Consider the following 15,200-nt stretch of genomic DNA (forward strand, 5'->3'; position numbering starts at 1 on the left):
TGCAATTTTCGAGCATTTTCTTGTTTAGTAACACATACCTACTATTAAATTTGGGGTTAAGTTCAATACAAACTGGTTTAAGTTCTTTTCTTACAATAATGAAAAGTTTTCAGTACTCTGAGTGAGTCATACTGAAGGAAACAAAACAGGAAAGATCCTTTGGAATTCAAAGAATATGTTCTAATAGAAAACCTAGAAATAAAATATTTTATAGCCTCAGTTGAACTCCAGTGAAAACTGTGAAAACTTACAGCTTCCAGTGAAAGCAAAATTAACACTATACCTGACAGATCAGATTTAAGTAGCTTTTCTTGCTTTGGGGGAGTCTTGTGTCCTAATGTCCTCTTTCACATAGTGGTTCCAAGGCTGATTTTCTCAGCAGTGGTGGTATTTTATGTCTCTTCTACATTTCCACTGTCAGTACAAATGTTTGTGAAGCTGTACAGTAGGGCAAACCAGTAAGTTTATTGCTTTTTTCTGAGAGTCCCTGAATTAGGATCAGTTCTCTGAATTTCTTGTACTGGCCCAATACAAGGGACAGCACAGAGACTGATCAGTGCAAATTGCTACCAAAACTGTGCCACCAAGAATAAAGGCCATGAAACTACAGCATCAATGCTGCACTTCCGTAAGTTATTATAAAACACAGGAGATAAAACTGAACAGGACAAGTAGGTTACTTTAAAAATCCCTTAGTGTAAATTTGAGTTTTTTGAAAAGTAGCAGCTGTAATAGAATTCTGAGTTGTGTATTGAACATTCACATAAATAAAATATATTCATTTACAGACATCCTAAGGTATGCAGCAAACAAATCTAAAGAGAAAGAAGATGCCATTCTACTGGAAATCCAAGCTGATACATTATTTATTTTGTCTGTTCTCTGTGAAAATGATCTCCACAGAAAGGTATGTATCTTTCTATCTTATACTGTGCAGAAAATGTCAAAACTTGTTATATTTTCATTTAAGGGATACTGATTTTTTTTTAATTCAAAAGCAGATGTCAACTGTAGTTGATTGCTAACAAGTTGGGTCTGGCAACTGGTTTCTGTGCAAAACCACTCAGAAATCTACTAAGAAGTGTTGAACCTATTTAATTGCTAACTTACATGATTTTGAAATTAATATATGAAAGTGTGTAAACAAATGAGATTAGCACTTTGGAAAAACTGAATATCTCTTTTTCTTATGTATGTCATAACGTCTATATCCTGGTCTAACAAGTGGGCTAAAAAATATTACAATGCAAATATTTACATTTCCCAGTTTGCATTGTATTTCCTTACATATTTCCTATTTAGTAAATGTTGTTTAAGAAACGTATTGCTTTAATTAAATGTTTCAACAGGAAGTCTTCAGCTATGAAGGAATTGGTATACTTATCCCGCTCCTTAAGATGGATCCAAAGGAGTTATGTAGTGGATTAGGCCACAGTTATCTCCTCTTCAGTGCACTTGACTGCGTGTGGTTAGTAAAGTATTTTAGCAGCAGTAACTCTGAAAAATGTCAAGTCTTGTAATTTTTAGGCCTGCAATACTATATCCTTTCTCTGCACATATATGCCTTTCTTCTATTTATAATGTATAAAAATCCTTCATAAAATTCGACTAATTAAAAATTATGGAAAAGAAATTGAATATTCTGCATGTAAGGTTTTCTAAATAGGGATTCAGTATGACAGCCTAACCCCCCACACAGTGACCTCCTGACATGCAGAGTTACTCAAGACTTTCTAAGAGAGGTATATGGTTAGAGTCTGTAAATAACTTCACAGAAGTAAACAAGGCAAGAATAGACCAATATTAGCAGAAAATTGTGTAAGCATAAGAAGTGTTTGTAAACTGGCTATATTGGGCTAGAAATATTTTAAAGATTGCTATTAGAGAATGCCAATACATAGGAGGATAGGAAAAGTTAATTTGTTTTAAGGCAGAGGTTGGTAAATACATTGGAAACCAAATATGTCTGTTGGGAGAAAAGACTGATACAGAAAATCCCTTTCATTTCTCTGTAATGACCATAACTGAGGAAATAACAGAAGGAGGCAATTTAAGGAAGCAATAGCAACAAGAATGCTGGCTTTATGATGATTTTAAGCCAGGAGAAGCAAACTGTTGCCAAAAAACACAAGTCTTGCTTGTCTCACCCTCTTGATTTTGCAGAGCCCTGCAATAAACCAGATCAGGGCCATGATCTAGCTAAATTTCAACATCTTTTACTGAGTTAGTTTTAGTTCCAATGCACGTTCTAGTCCAATTCACATGAACTTGCCAAATTTCTTGGGCTGGTACAAGGAAGGTATGCCACCTGCAGGAGGAGAAAGAACAGTCAAGCAGGGCATATTTAGTTATACAGTGTAAATGAAAAGGCATATGAAACGTGATTTTCCTACTCCCTGAAGGTATGAAGCGTATTGCATACCAAAGATATTTGCGCAATTCAGTAAAATAAATGAGATGCTTGTAGAATGTTCTAAAGCATAAAAGTGTCTCTACATGGTGAAATTACTTCTGTTTAAGGTCCTGTGTCATTGGATGTTACATTGCAGAGGATCATTTTCTTGAAAAACAGGGCATTTTTCATCTTCTGGATTTGTTGGCAGTAGGTATTTTTATTATTGTTTTTATAGAATGAAAGAATAGGAAAACAACATGTAAAACTGCATTATTTTTGTTACAGTATCTCCTAAGACTACTATAATACTAATAAAAAAATCAGTGTATGTAATTCCCTGAGACAGACCTGGATATCTGCTCAAAAATGATTGTAGGATCTTCCATGTGTCTGCTTTTATTTTTTTTAATAAATATTTGACAGAGGGAGTTTTTAATTTAACAAAATTATACTATTTTTCAAAAGAAAACTCTAGCTGTGCTCTTACTTTGGATAACATCTCTGTTTAGAAAAGTACCTCAGTTCTCTACTTCGTATTGAAGTTAGTAAGAGCAGGGTTAGTATACACTTCATGGCTTTAAAAGTTTTTATGTTTAAAGTTACTTTATACGTGTATTTTGTCTGTGTAGCTTACTTCAGGGGTATTGGATATAGAGCTGGCACAGACATTTCACCTTTTACAAAATAAAAATGCACCTTCCTCCATTCATTCCCTCCTCATTGTCATTGGTTGTACTGTCAGCCCTTGATGTCCTTAAGGCTGCAGACCCTTAGACTCACAGAATCATAGAATGGCCTGGGTTGGAAGGAACCTTAAAGATCATCCTGTTCCAACCCGCAGCCATGGGCGTGGACACCTTCCATTAGACCAGGTCACTCAAAGCCCCATCCAACCTGGCCTTGAACACTTCCAGGGATGGGGCATCCACAGCTCCTCTGGGTGACCCTTCCCGCTCAGCCACTGCCTTCGTAGTCTATTTCTCACAGCAATAAATCTTGGTAGCAGTATATTCGCCAGCATGTGAGCCTGGAGGCACGTACACAAAACCTGCTGTGTAATTCTACACACAAGAATGCACATCTTATATGATCCTACACTCGTTCCCCTCATGTTCCTTGATTTATGGAGCTTTGCATGGCAGGACTCCAGAAACTTGAAAGATTTACAAGTTTATACAAGTTTTGTGCGAATAGTAGTGATAAAAAGCTTGCAGTTACTTGATTACACGTTACACAGTTTCTCTGAAGGGAGACATAGGCATCCCTGTTTTGAACAGTTTAAATTTTTTTTTCCTTTTCCCTTGACCAAGTTAAAGGAAAAGAACCTGTGCAATATAATTCTTGGAATCTTGGTTGAATTTTGTGGCAACCCTAAAACCACTTTGCACATCAATACCTGGCGAGGGGAGAAAGCTCAAACAGCAGCTAGCCTTCTGATACAGTTATGGAGACAGGAGGAGCTGGAGCTGGGAGTCAGACGTGATCAACATGGAAGGGTTGTTGGTAAGTTTTATGATGCATGTGAAACTGTGAGCAGTTCCACTGATTAGATAAAATAATGACAGTATTTGCTTTTGTAGTCTGAACCTGATGAAAGTAAATAACAGCATTTATAGCTTTATGCTGTAATTCTTACCAAACCCCAAAGATCTTCTATTTCATTTATTTTCTATTTTATTTTATTTATTCATTTATTTTCATTTCTTTCTGGCCACTATATGGCATTTTCTACATCAGCTAGGAATGAACCAGATACTGGACAAAACTATGACCATCTTTTCTAATGCTGGACAGTTAAACTACTTAATTTCTTCCACAAAAGGCATTGTGTTATGTGTTGTAAAAAGAAGTGAGTGCTGTTCTCCCAAATTTTTAATCATGCCAGTTAAAATTTCCTGGCCTGAATTATGTTCAAATTGCTGGCCAAACTATCAAAATGATTCATGGTGTCCACAAAGTAAGTTGGATTTCCTCTAAGTTTGTGAACATACTACTTCTTCATTCTTCTCCTCTGGTTTTATGTTTTGAAATTATTAGACATGAAGAGACCTATTGCTAGCAGCTTCCAGAGACAGCAAAAGGTCATTCCTGTGCCTGCCAGCTGTCCCAGCTTTGCCATCATGGAAATTTCAGAGAACATGCGGGCAAAACTTTATTCATTATTTTGCAAGTTGGGTAAGACCAGTGAATTGCCTTGTCAGTGTCTTATTTGTCATTACACTGAACTTGTTCCCTGGTGATCAATAAAGTCACTATAAAAAAAAAAAAAGGTCAAAGAGAACTTTGTGATGCATCACCAATACTGTTATTAATAAATACTTGCTCATTCTGTTCTTAAAAGTCCCTATTCTTGGGGATTTCAATACTTCTTCAGTACTTTGCTGCCCCTACCATTAGGGAAGTTAGGAAGACTCCTCTAATTATTAGGAAGAGTTTTTGTTAGACTAAACCTGAAATTTGCTTGAAATTCTCTGTAATTTGTTTTCCCACACAGAATATCTCTTTCGCATATTTTAGCACTTTTACATTTATTTCCCTAGATTTAGAAAGACAGTACTCATTCATTTTCTCTCATTTTCCAGCAGAGCTTCTAATTATTTTTTTTCTGGAGTCTTTCCAATTGATTCAAATTCTTCCTGATCTGTAGTGTCCCAAAATTGACAATACTCCAGCAGAAGCCTCACAGCCAAATAGAGCTATGTTGCTCTACTCATCTCGTAAATAAACATTCGGAGACATTAATGTAACAATAGCTGTATTCGTAGTAGCATGATATTGTTTGCTTATTCGACTTAGATTCTTGTTCAGAGAATTATTGTGGAGAAAACGAGGGTTTTATCAGCTAAAAGCTGCTCAGGATCAAGAATGACTGATTGGTGTATGTGTGATGAAGATTTTGCATGTGATTATATGATAAATAATGTCTTCTCTTATAATGTTATATTTTAAGATAAATTCATAATACTGTTAATATAGCAATTATTAATATTCTTTTAGGTTTTGAAAATTTACCTGGCTTATCTGCTGAGGATTTTGTTACACTTGCTATCATTCGACGTTATATTGACTTTAAAGTGAGTATTGTTCAAGAAAATATTACTACTGCATCTGCATTTCCAAAAATAACAAGTATATCTCAGGATACGACAAACAAATAATCCTTCAGAAGCCGCCCCCTATGTCACAATCACCTATAGTTTCACAGAGTATAAACCAGTATTTTCCATCAAAAGAAACAAGCCCACCTCCAGCATTGCAACAATCCCCAGACTCATCCCTTGTACTGCTACAAATCTTTGTGACCACACAGAAAATAAGACTAGAAACTAATGCTAGTTAAAAACACCTCAGAAAAAAGTAGTTTTAACTGTTTGCCAGCTCAAGAGCAGGAATGCACCAGGAGTAAGAAACTGGGGCAGGACTGGTAAGTAGGAGAGTAGGATTGCCTTTTTGGGCAGTAAGGTCAGTTATGGGGGACACTATTAAAAATTATATTAAATACACATTATGATAAAGGTTCTTCTGTGCTTTCCCATCTTTATCCCCACATGCAGTAACCATCCATCCATCCTGTCTAAAGTTAAGAAAGATATGCCTATAGGAAACTATAACAGGATAACAAGCATTGTAGGAGTCATCCTGCTCAAAAGATCCTTTAGTTTATGCCAATTTTCTGCTTAGGAACAAAGTCTCTCAAAGAGAGGTTGAAGTGTTCAGGAACTAGCAAGTCTCGATCTTTGGTTGACAATTCCAACTTCTGTTCATGCCTCATGTCGCAGTTTGCTCTGGTAATGTCTGCAATTTAAGATTTTAAGGAGCAGGCAGTAGGACACAACACTTCGCTCTTGTAGTTCGATATCTTAAGAGTTATCCATATTTCTTCTGAATTTCTGTACTTATCAACAGTCTAGTTACTCCTCTGTGAAATCAAGCTTGGGCTTGGGAAGGCTTAGGGAGCAAATTCATTCGTGAATGAATTTGGCATAGCGTTAGTTAAGGCTAACCTTGCATAAAAATTCTGGGAAGTCAAACAACAGTAAGGAGAGACATGGTTGCTCTATTACATTTTGAATGATTGAGTAATTTTGAAAAATGAGATCAATATCAAATAGTGTGGTGTTGTTTCACACGCAGGTTGGAGAAGTTTGGAGTGAAATACGTGCAGAACTAAAAGAAGAATTCAGGCCTATTATGTCAGATGAGGATGCCTTGGAAAGAATTTCAAAGATATCAGAAGATATTGGAAAAGCAGTTAATACTGTACAGACCCAATTGATTGAAAGTCAACTCCACCAAGAAATCCAAGAAGAGAACCAAACATATAGAAAAGTAAGACAAGAAGTATTTAAATATGTAAATAAGTAAAGCCTGTGTAAGCTTTTTTGTCAATTTATATGCAGATTTTCTTATTATAAAATATTGAGACTTTTATATGTCTACCTTGCTTGAAAATGGTGTAATCTGTCTCAGCAGCAAAATTTTACCTTTAAATTACACTAGGTTAACATCAGTCCTCCCAAATACTACAATTTTCCCAGTATTTAGAGAGTAACATGAAAAATGATACAGTGTCATCAGTGATGCATCAGCAATGGTGTGAGGAGAAATTATCATTATGTTGCTATAGAGTTGCAGCTGTGTTCATCTGTAGCAGATAACAATTAAAAGTACCAATTACAACTACATCTGCTTCTTAAAACAAAATGTAAGCCTCTGTTATGAGTTCCCTTGGCTGAATATTCACAGAGCTTCATTACTTCAGAAAGTAGGGCTTTAGGCTTCCCAGCATGCTGAGGATGAGCAGGTATAGATATTTTCCAGCTTTAGTTATAAGGCAAGTGTTTGGCATTTTTTCTCATCTATTGTCTCACCTTCTCCTGCTTTCTGAAAGTAAGATCAGTTGGTCCAGTTATCTAAAATCTCATACTAGTGTTTTTGAGGGATTGTCATGCATTGTGATAACTGCACTTTTGTTACCTGAACTGATTCTACCTCTCTTGTTCAGCATTTGAGAGTAAGAATATACAGAAAGTATTCCTCAATGAGCTGGGCCTGTTGCAACATATGTGTCCAACATATGTGTTGCAAGAGCGGAAAATGAGCTTGCACAGAGCAAGTAAGCTTCTTTTTGTTTTTAAAGGCAGTGCATAAATGAAGTTTTTAAACAAGTACTTTACTACAACATTATTATCCAATTTCAGGTGAGAGGGATGATCTAAGGTAGCTAAAGGGGCATAGGTGAACACACCTTTCAAACAGCACAAGCAGAGAATTCAGAAAAGCTCATGAGAATAGGACTGTATTGCACCTTGTAAATCTCATTTATATTACAGATCCGAGCTACACGTAAGCAGAGGGAAATGATAAATAAATCTTGGGAAAATTTCTTGACTCGGACATCAAACTATGAGGCACTGAAGGTAAGAAATCTGATGGAGCAAAAAATTTACGTTGATGGTGTAGTTATAATTGCAGAGTTCCAGAGACGTTTCTTAATGAATTATGAGGTTATTCAGTTAGAATATAGTAAATTTTATATTCACGCAGACATAGAATAAGTAACTGTAAGATGTACTCGCTTTGATCCTTCTGCTCTTCTGATTAAAATCACAGATTGAGGATCAACCTTGTCACTTGCAATTGAGGGGTGTGTGTATATATGGATATTTGTCCTGAAACTGTTGAAACTAAAAGTCTGTTCATTCTTACTTCTCTTAATTTTTTCTTAATTTTTTCTAATGCTATTTTTAGTACAGCAAACATCTTTCAGGATGGGAAATATTTTATGAAGGAGTTTCTTCTAGCAATACTTGTGCTTTCCCTAAAAACCATAAAAAATACTGGAATTCTTGTTTGGGAATTAGATTAAGTTGTAGAATGAATGAAATCAGACTTAAACAAAGCTTTGGCAGCTAAATTTAATTTTTCCTCATTTCCCTAAGATGTAAAGGAAAACAATTTTCTCCCTGTGCAAGCACCTCCCTGGCCTGTGGTAAAGATCTATGTTAGAATTAGAAATGAAAAGGGGCCCAAAAAGGATTTGGAGAACTACGGACTCATTAGTTTTAACTGAGTCCCTGGGAAGCTGTCTTAGGCACATGAGGGATAAGTAGTTCGTCTGTTATGGGTTTACCAAGGACAAGTCATGCCTTGCCAATGTGATTGCCTGAAAAAATTATTTGTTCTAGAGAAAGAGGAAGGTAGATGTCTATTCTCTTGGCTTTAGCAAGGTTTTTGTCTTGTGGTAGCCTTCTTGTAGCCAAAATGGGGAGATACGGACTGAACTACATACAGGTAGACTACAAGTTGGATGAAAAACTGGCTGGACTGATGAGCTCAAAGGACAGTGGTCAGTGATTAAAGTTTAACTAGCAGTCAGTTTTGAGTGGTATTCCTCAGAGTTTATTATAGGGTTGATAATATAGGGTTGATTTAACATTTTCATTGATTACTTGCATATTGGATCACTATCCATCCTCATCACATCCCCATTCCAGGTATGGATGCCCCATCCCTGGAGGTGTTGAAGGCCAAGTTGGATGGAGCTCTGAGCAACCTGGTCTAATGAAAGGTGTCCCTGTCCACAGCAGAGGGGTTGGAACTAGATGATCTTTAAGGTCCCCTTCCAACCCAAACCATTCTGTGATTCTGACACTGAGCTGGAGGAAGCAATCCATATGCTGGGAGGTGGGGTTGCTGTTCAAAAGGATCTTGACAAGCTGGAGGGATGGGCTCATGAGGTCCAGAAAAAGAAAACATTCAACAGGGATGTATTGAGGTTGTGTTGTGATGCCTCAGAACAGCTGGGGACTGAAAGGCGATGTAGGTGTGTGCTGTGCATGGGGTGACAAGCTGATCATGAGGCAACAGTGCGCTCTTGTGGCGGTGAAGGCTCACAGCAGCTAATGCACATCCGTGTGTTAGAATACAGCCCGCAGGTCACAGCCAGCGAGGATTCCCTTCCCGCCCTTGCAATGCCACGTCCATTTATTCTGTTTTCAGGTCTTCAGTACAAGAAAGAGTTACGAGCCAGAGGGATGGTATTACAATTAAAGGAAATAGGATTATCACCTCATTTATTTTGTCATTTTGTTAGTATATTTTTGAACAAGTGCAAATGACACAATTAATTCAGATTAAAACAATTTTGCCTGTTTTTTAATCTTCAGAAAGCAAAAAAGCTTCAGGAAAAAGCAATAGACGCTTCCAGACCTAAAGTAAAGACTCAAACTGGGACAGTCCATTCTACTGATATTGAAGGCCTGCATACAACAGTAAGTAATCTTCAATGACACTGTTTTATTTCCATTAATATGAAAGTGGTTTGGGGTTTATTCTGGCTATATATGTGCTGCTGCTTATGCTTTCTTTAAGAATGTTTATGTTGACAAGCTCCAAGTATATAAGACAGAATCTGTGTCTCCTGAAAACCACCGTTTCCCGTTCTGACATATCCTCAGGCAAGTAGTTGGTCAGAATGAGATTCAGATCTGCAAATTACTCTGAAAAAGCGTGGGCAAGATGGTCCCTATGCTACTTGTCATGTAGCTCTTCTGAGGCAGCCACTCATGAAAACCTTGCTGAGGTCAAGATCTCCTTCATTTATTGTTGTATAAATGTGTGGTCTCTAATACATCCACAGAGGGGTTCTTTGTCAGTTATGTGTTCCTGACTGTCTGCAGATAAGCCAGTCATTGTATCTGCAGAAAACTTTGTTTTTTTCTCATTTCTGTCAGTTAGTTCAAGTGTGAGAAAATAAAAGCCATTGTTAAGATCTCATTCAGGCCTAAGAGCATGTTTAGATGTTGGGTTTTGACAAGATGTGGTAAGACATGAGAGAATGCCCATTCTAGTCAATAACTGGTTCTGAGCTAGCTGGATTGTTTCTGTGTAAGCATCACAGCTAAAGAGGATTTTAGGGGGAGGGATAGTTTCATGGCTGCTTATAAGTTACTCTTACACATAAGGAGAAACAAGCTGAGGTGCTGTTTTCAAACTTGTACAAGACGAGAGATTCTATTATCATGGGCTTTCCGGCATGAATGAATAATGACAACTAAGGTGGCTGCAACTTGAAAAAGTAAAGAAACAGTTCACATTTGATGTGATGAAGAAGAGATAAGCTTAGTGAGAAGCAAGGGGATTGTCTCAAGAGTGCCAGACTAGGATTTTTATCAAATTATCTTTGCCCTAAACTTCAGAAAGATATGGAGGGAAGCATCTGTGGATGCAAGATGAAGTGGGCTGGAAAAGTTTACTTACTTGCATATACATCACTGATACTGTTAAACAGCAATATTTTGCAGAAAGTATCTGAAAAATTTAGATATAAACATGGGTGATCTGACAATTGTTAGTAGAGAGAAATATATTGTTAGATTTTATTTTAGAGGCTTGAACCTCAAGCCAAGATTGTTCATTTCTTTGAGGAAGAGGATTTAACAAGAAAATATCTTCATGATTCTATAAGAAATATTTCAATAACTGTAGATAAAAACAGGAAAAAGATTAGTCCATTTTGCAAAGTAAGTGTATTGAGAAAATTAATACATCAGCAGCATCATATAAAATTCCTTGGGTACATTGCTTAGAAGAATTACAAATGACAGATACGGCTAGAAAGTTTTTTTTATGCAACAATTTTCTTCCCTCCTCTCTGGCAAACACCCTTAGCAGCACGAGATGAAGATTAAGCTAAGATGGTTGTTGCAAACCAGTTAAGGTCAAGTAATCAAATGTGATCCACATGCACTCAAAGAGTTGCATTTTTTGTTTCAGTAGGTCACAGTTAAGACAGAGCTGTCACTCAGGGATTTTTGTTCAAAGACCTAAACCTATTCAGTATAAAGAGTAGTAATGAGACTGTAAAGGGTATGCCTCTTTCAGTCTTGGAGTCTTCCTGGAGCAGTACTTATAGGCAATTGCAAAGAGGGTCTGTTCCTTTTTTTTTCCTTTGAAGTACTAATGTGTAGCGAAATTCTGAGGACAAAATCTGTGGTTGATATTCTATACAAATCCAAATAGCATTGCACAGCAAACTTCTATTGTAATAAAAGCTTGATTTTCTTTTTTTCAGTTCATAAGATCCGAATGAAGGCAGAAAAGCAGAGCACATAAAATCACCTGCTGAAAAACATTCTCTTTTTTTTTATTGATGGGAACAAATTGTGAATTTAGTGTAAAGGATATTTTTAGTGGGCCTCAGAAACCTCGGAGGTATCTCCACCAGTTGAATAATATTTTCAAAAGACAGTTCATGATTTAACTTTCATCTTTTTTAAATGCTAACATGAAAGTCAAGCAGTGTATTTATTTTGTATTTCAGATCGGGCCTGGTCGCTTAGTAACTGTTGAAAGTACACCTCGTCAATTCATTCAAGGGTCACTGGCTGTTACAGACCTTGCTCGTGGAAAGCCCTCTGTAAAGGGGGGCTCAAAAAAAGATCAAAAGAGATAAAACATTGGACTCAGTCAAGAAAAAATCAGTACCTGTAGAATAGACAGTGTTCCAAACAGTGCTTTGAGTATTAATATATAGTTACCTATCTGTAGATACAGGATAAAATCTATTTGTAATGCTTTGATAAATTGCTTAGAACATCTTGAGAGTAAAATTGTATTTTCCCTTAATTAATAAGAATATGGGGATGTTTTATTAATAAAGTACCCTGTACAGTATGGTAGACAGGTATGTTGAGTCTAATAACTTTGTGAGCTAGTATCCACCATCAGTAGGTCTGCTATTTATATTTCCATCTCTTGCTGATACATTCCACACATTGCAGTTTAAGTATCTCATTGAGCAGGGTGACAAACCTTCACATAAACACATTCAGTTCTTCATTTTCCTGGATACCATACCCACGTCATTCTTGTCCAAGTCCATTTTGTTTCTTGAATTGCCACCTTTAGCATCAGGACTTCTGACACCTACTTTTCTCAGTCTTCATTATGGGTTGTCCACAGCTCTTTAAATTGTCTTATTAATCTAATTATTTGTTGGGCTATTACTCATATGGTCTCCAACAAAAACTCATCCTCTTCCACCCTAGCACCTCTAGAATACCAACACAAGCTGGTAAGCAGCAGACTTTTATGTAGATAGCTCAGTTTCTAAGATATTTTCTTCTCTCTTAATTTGGGCAATGCCAGAATTTGCTATATTTTTGTTTCAAAATAGTCTACTTAAATTTTATAAAAATAAGAACTCTAAGAAAATAATGAAGTAAAATTAAACAGCTATATGAAAAATGGTACTTGAAGTTTAGAAAAGTCTCTAAACCGGCCCTCTGCTGACTGATACTTTTTAACTATAATCTACTTTCGTTATGACATTTTTTCCCAAAATTATCCTGATGAAGTTTAAGTATGTTTTATAAAACAACCCTGGATGTGTATTTCTTGCCTGCCTGCAAGAAATGTTAGCTAAGGTATATAGATATTGTCTTACTGAAGTCCTCTGTGTCAAGTAAAGTCTTGCTCAGTTATTTATGTTTATATTTCTCTGACAACTCTGCAGCAGCTTTGCTCCTTTATTACTGCTTGAGAGATTGTATGCTCCGTTGTCTTTTCACGATTAAAACCAAACAATAAATATTTTGCTAGGAGACCAAAGACTGTGACATTTAGAGGGTTTTTTACATGCTTGCACATATGTGAATATGTGGGTGACTCATTACTACTGGCAGCAAGGCAAAGGCCTATTTAAAAATAAAAACAAAACTTAGAGGAATTCTGTAAGTCCTTCCAATTTTTGAGCAAAGACTACAGCAGTAGAGTGTAGCCAAGGTATGGATAAAGAAGAACTTTTGACTGGAAATCAGTTTTGCTTATGCAAAAACTAAATCAGGCACAAAGTGAGCCCCACAGAATATCTCCCCCAACTACATTGTGCTTCTGCTACAGACACTCTGACTGCAAGCAAATGCTCTTATTAATTGAGCATTAATGTAAATTAATAATGACTGGAGAAGAAAGGGGATAGAATTTCCCCAAATGCTTACGTTTATACTTAATTAATTAATACTAACACAAGGCTTGCTGCAGCACAGACAACATTTAATTTTCCCAGCCAGCCATGGACCATGGTCTGGCTGTCAAGGGGGCAGGGGACACATGACACCCAAGAAACTGGGCTTGCTGTCCCTGCTGTAACCTAGGGATGGAACAGAGCAGGAGTTCTGGTGGAAGAAAAGGTCTTCCCATTCCTTCCATGTTAATCCCTCATGCAGACATCCCTGGGGTATCCAGCTGTGACTTTCCATGGCTCTGTCATAGACATGTCCATCATAGTATGTCCACCTGGAATTTGTTTGCTGCTGCTGCTTATGGTGCTGTGTTCCTGTGGTTCACAATCACCTGCCCCTTTGGCAGACGCCACAGGGTGACCATAGCACTTGATTGTTCAAGCATTCTGCAGCCAATTATGGTAGATGCTAAGCACCTTTATCTCCTACAGAAAGCTAATTCAAAGAAAGACAGTGTGAAGAAAGATGAAGCCTTTAAAATTGCATAGGATACTTTGCTCTTACATTCAATTAAAAGACCATTCATACAGGAAACATCACCTTTAAAATGTTATTATAGTTTGACAATTCTGTAGGTAATGAATAAAATTATTTGTGAACAAGGGGAATTTATTTATTTGATTCATGACAGTTAAAACATTTGTTGCCAATGCAATATAGTGTGCCGCTTTATAAACTGGATATTGCTGGAACAGATTCCTGAAACTGCTGGATTTGGGTACGTCATGACTCCCTCTGTTTGCTCAAAAGAAAAGGTGTATTTAAAATATTATTTATATCAGGAACTTACAGTGATACTCATTAAATCACGAAGGGTTTCATAATTACATATAAATACATATACAAACATAAAAATTTGCATAGGAGGCAGTGGGAGAGGGGAATAAAATAATTTGGTTTTATTTCTCTGAGCGTAGGAGTGGAGATGGTCCAATCTTGGTCTAAAAGGCAGTTTCCCTAAAATATGCTTTATACTATGAGCTGAGCTCTGCCCACATGAATGCTTTAGAAACCTCAGTTCGCAACTACCTAGAGGCTCCTGGAACTGTTAAAGTCTCATGGGTAAAGAGAAATCTCTCACTACTTTTTTACCCTCTCCAAAATACTGTAGGAGACAAATTTTAGAAGATGCGGTTCAATATTGTGTTTACCTAAATAAACATTTACAAATCTATAAGACTTGCTGGATATTTTACAAACTATATATGAGCTAGGCATTATGTGGGATGGATTTCTTGTTACTTATGGAGGTTTATATGCCATTACTGCATAAGTACTCTTTCCTACAATAATAAAAACCAGCTGGAATCTCATAACAGTCTAGAATACAACAAGGGCTGAACAAGCTGCATTGCCCAAGGAGTAAAGCGGAGAACAGTCACCATTTCTTAGGCTTTTTGTGCTCAGAAGAACTGGATTATCTAGGTGGTTAATCTCCATGAATTATTTTATCCATGCTCAATGGTTTACACTGGGAGCAGTAGTCAAGTCAGTCTCTCAGTCTTTCAAACCACTTGGTGCAGGGTCTCTCCTCACCTCTTGCCTGCTGTGACGGGGATGGATTGCATCACCTTATTTGCAGGCTTGCGTAAAGCACTGTTCTTAATGTAACGGAGTGGTGGCTTTTCAAATAACATATTAATAGACAAGAAAATTACTAGTATTCAAACCTTGCTACTTAGAAAAATATTTTAATTAATCCATAGCTTAGAATAAGCAGTGATAAAATACAAAGTTTAGACTGCACAGGACATTACAATGAGCATAATCCTTCTCGT

General features: G+C 36.8%; 1 protein-coding gene across 2 annotated transcripts in view; it reads left to right on the forward strand.

Annotated features, from left to right (window-relative positions):
• The window catches only part of LOC114002847 (GTP-binding protein 10-like), a 52,611-nt gene that overhangs the window by 14,819 nt on the left and 22,592 nt on the right, over positions 1 to 15,200 (forward strand). For both annotated transcript variants that reach the window (XM_027749191.2, XM_027749192.2), the window contains exons 14-22: positions 789 to 907; positions 1,350 to 1,468; positions 2,521 to 2,602; positions 3,706 to 3,898; positions 4,433 to 4,570; positions 5,393 to 5,469; positions 6,530 to 6,724; positions 7,729 to 7,815; positions 9,565 to 9,669. In XM_027749191.2, coding sequence (XP_027604992.1) covers positions 789 to 907; positions 1,350 to 1,468; positions 2,521 to 2,602; positions 3,706 to 3,898; positions 4,433 to 4,570; positions 5,393 to 5,469; positions 6,530 to 6,724; positions 7,729 to 7,815; positions 9,565 to 9,669 — 1,115 coding nt within the window. The remainder of the gene's footprint in view (positions 1 to 788; positions 908 to 1,349; positions 1,469 to 2,520; positions 2,603 to 3,705; positions 3,899 to 4,432; positions 4,571 to 5,392; positions 5,470 to 6,529; positions 6,725 to 7,728; positions 7,816 to 9,564; positions 9,670 to 15,200) is intronic.

This window comes from Pipra filicauda, unplaced genomic scaffold, assembly GCF_003945595.2.
Source record: "Pipra filicauda isolate LSUMZ 115617 unplaced genomic scaffold, ASM394559v2 scaffold105_size2325265_pilon, whole genome shotgun sequence".
In the NCBI taxonomy this organism is placed as follows: domain Eukaryota; kingdom Metazoa; phylum Chordata; class Aves; order Passeriformes; family Pipridae; genus Pipra; species Pipra filicauda.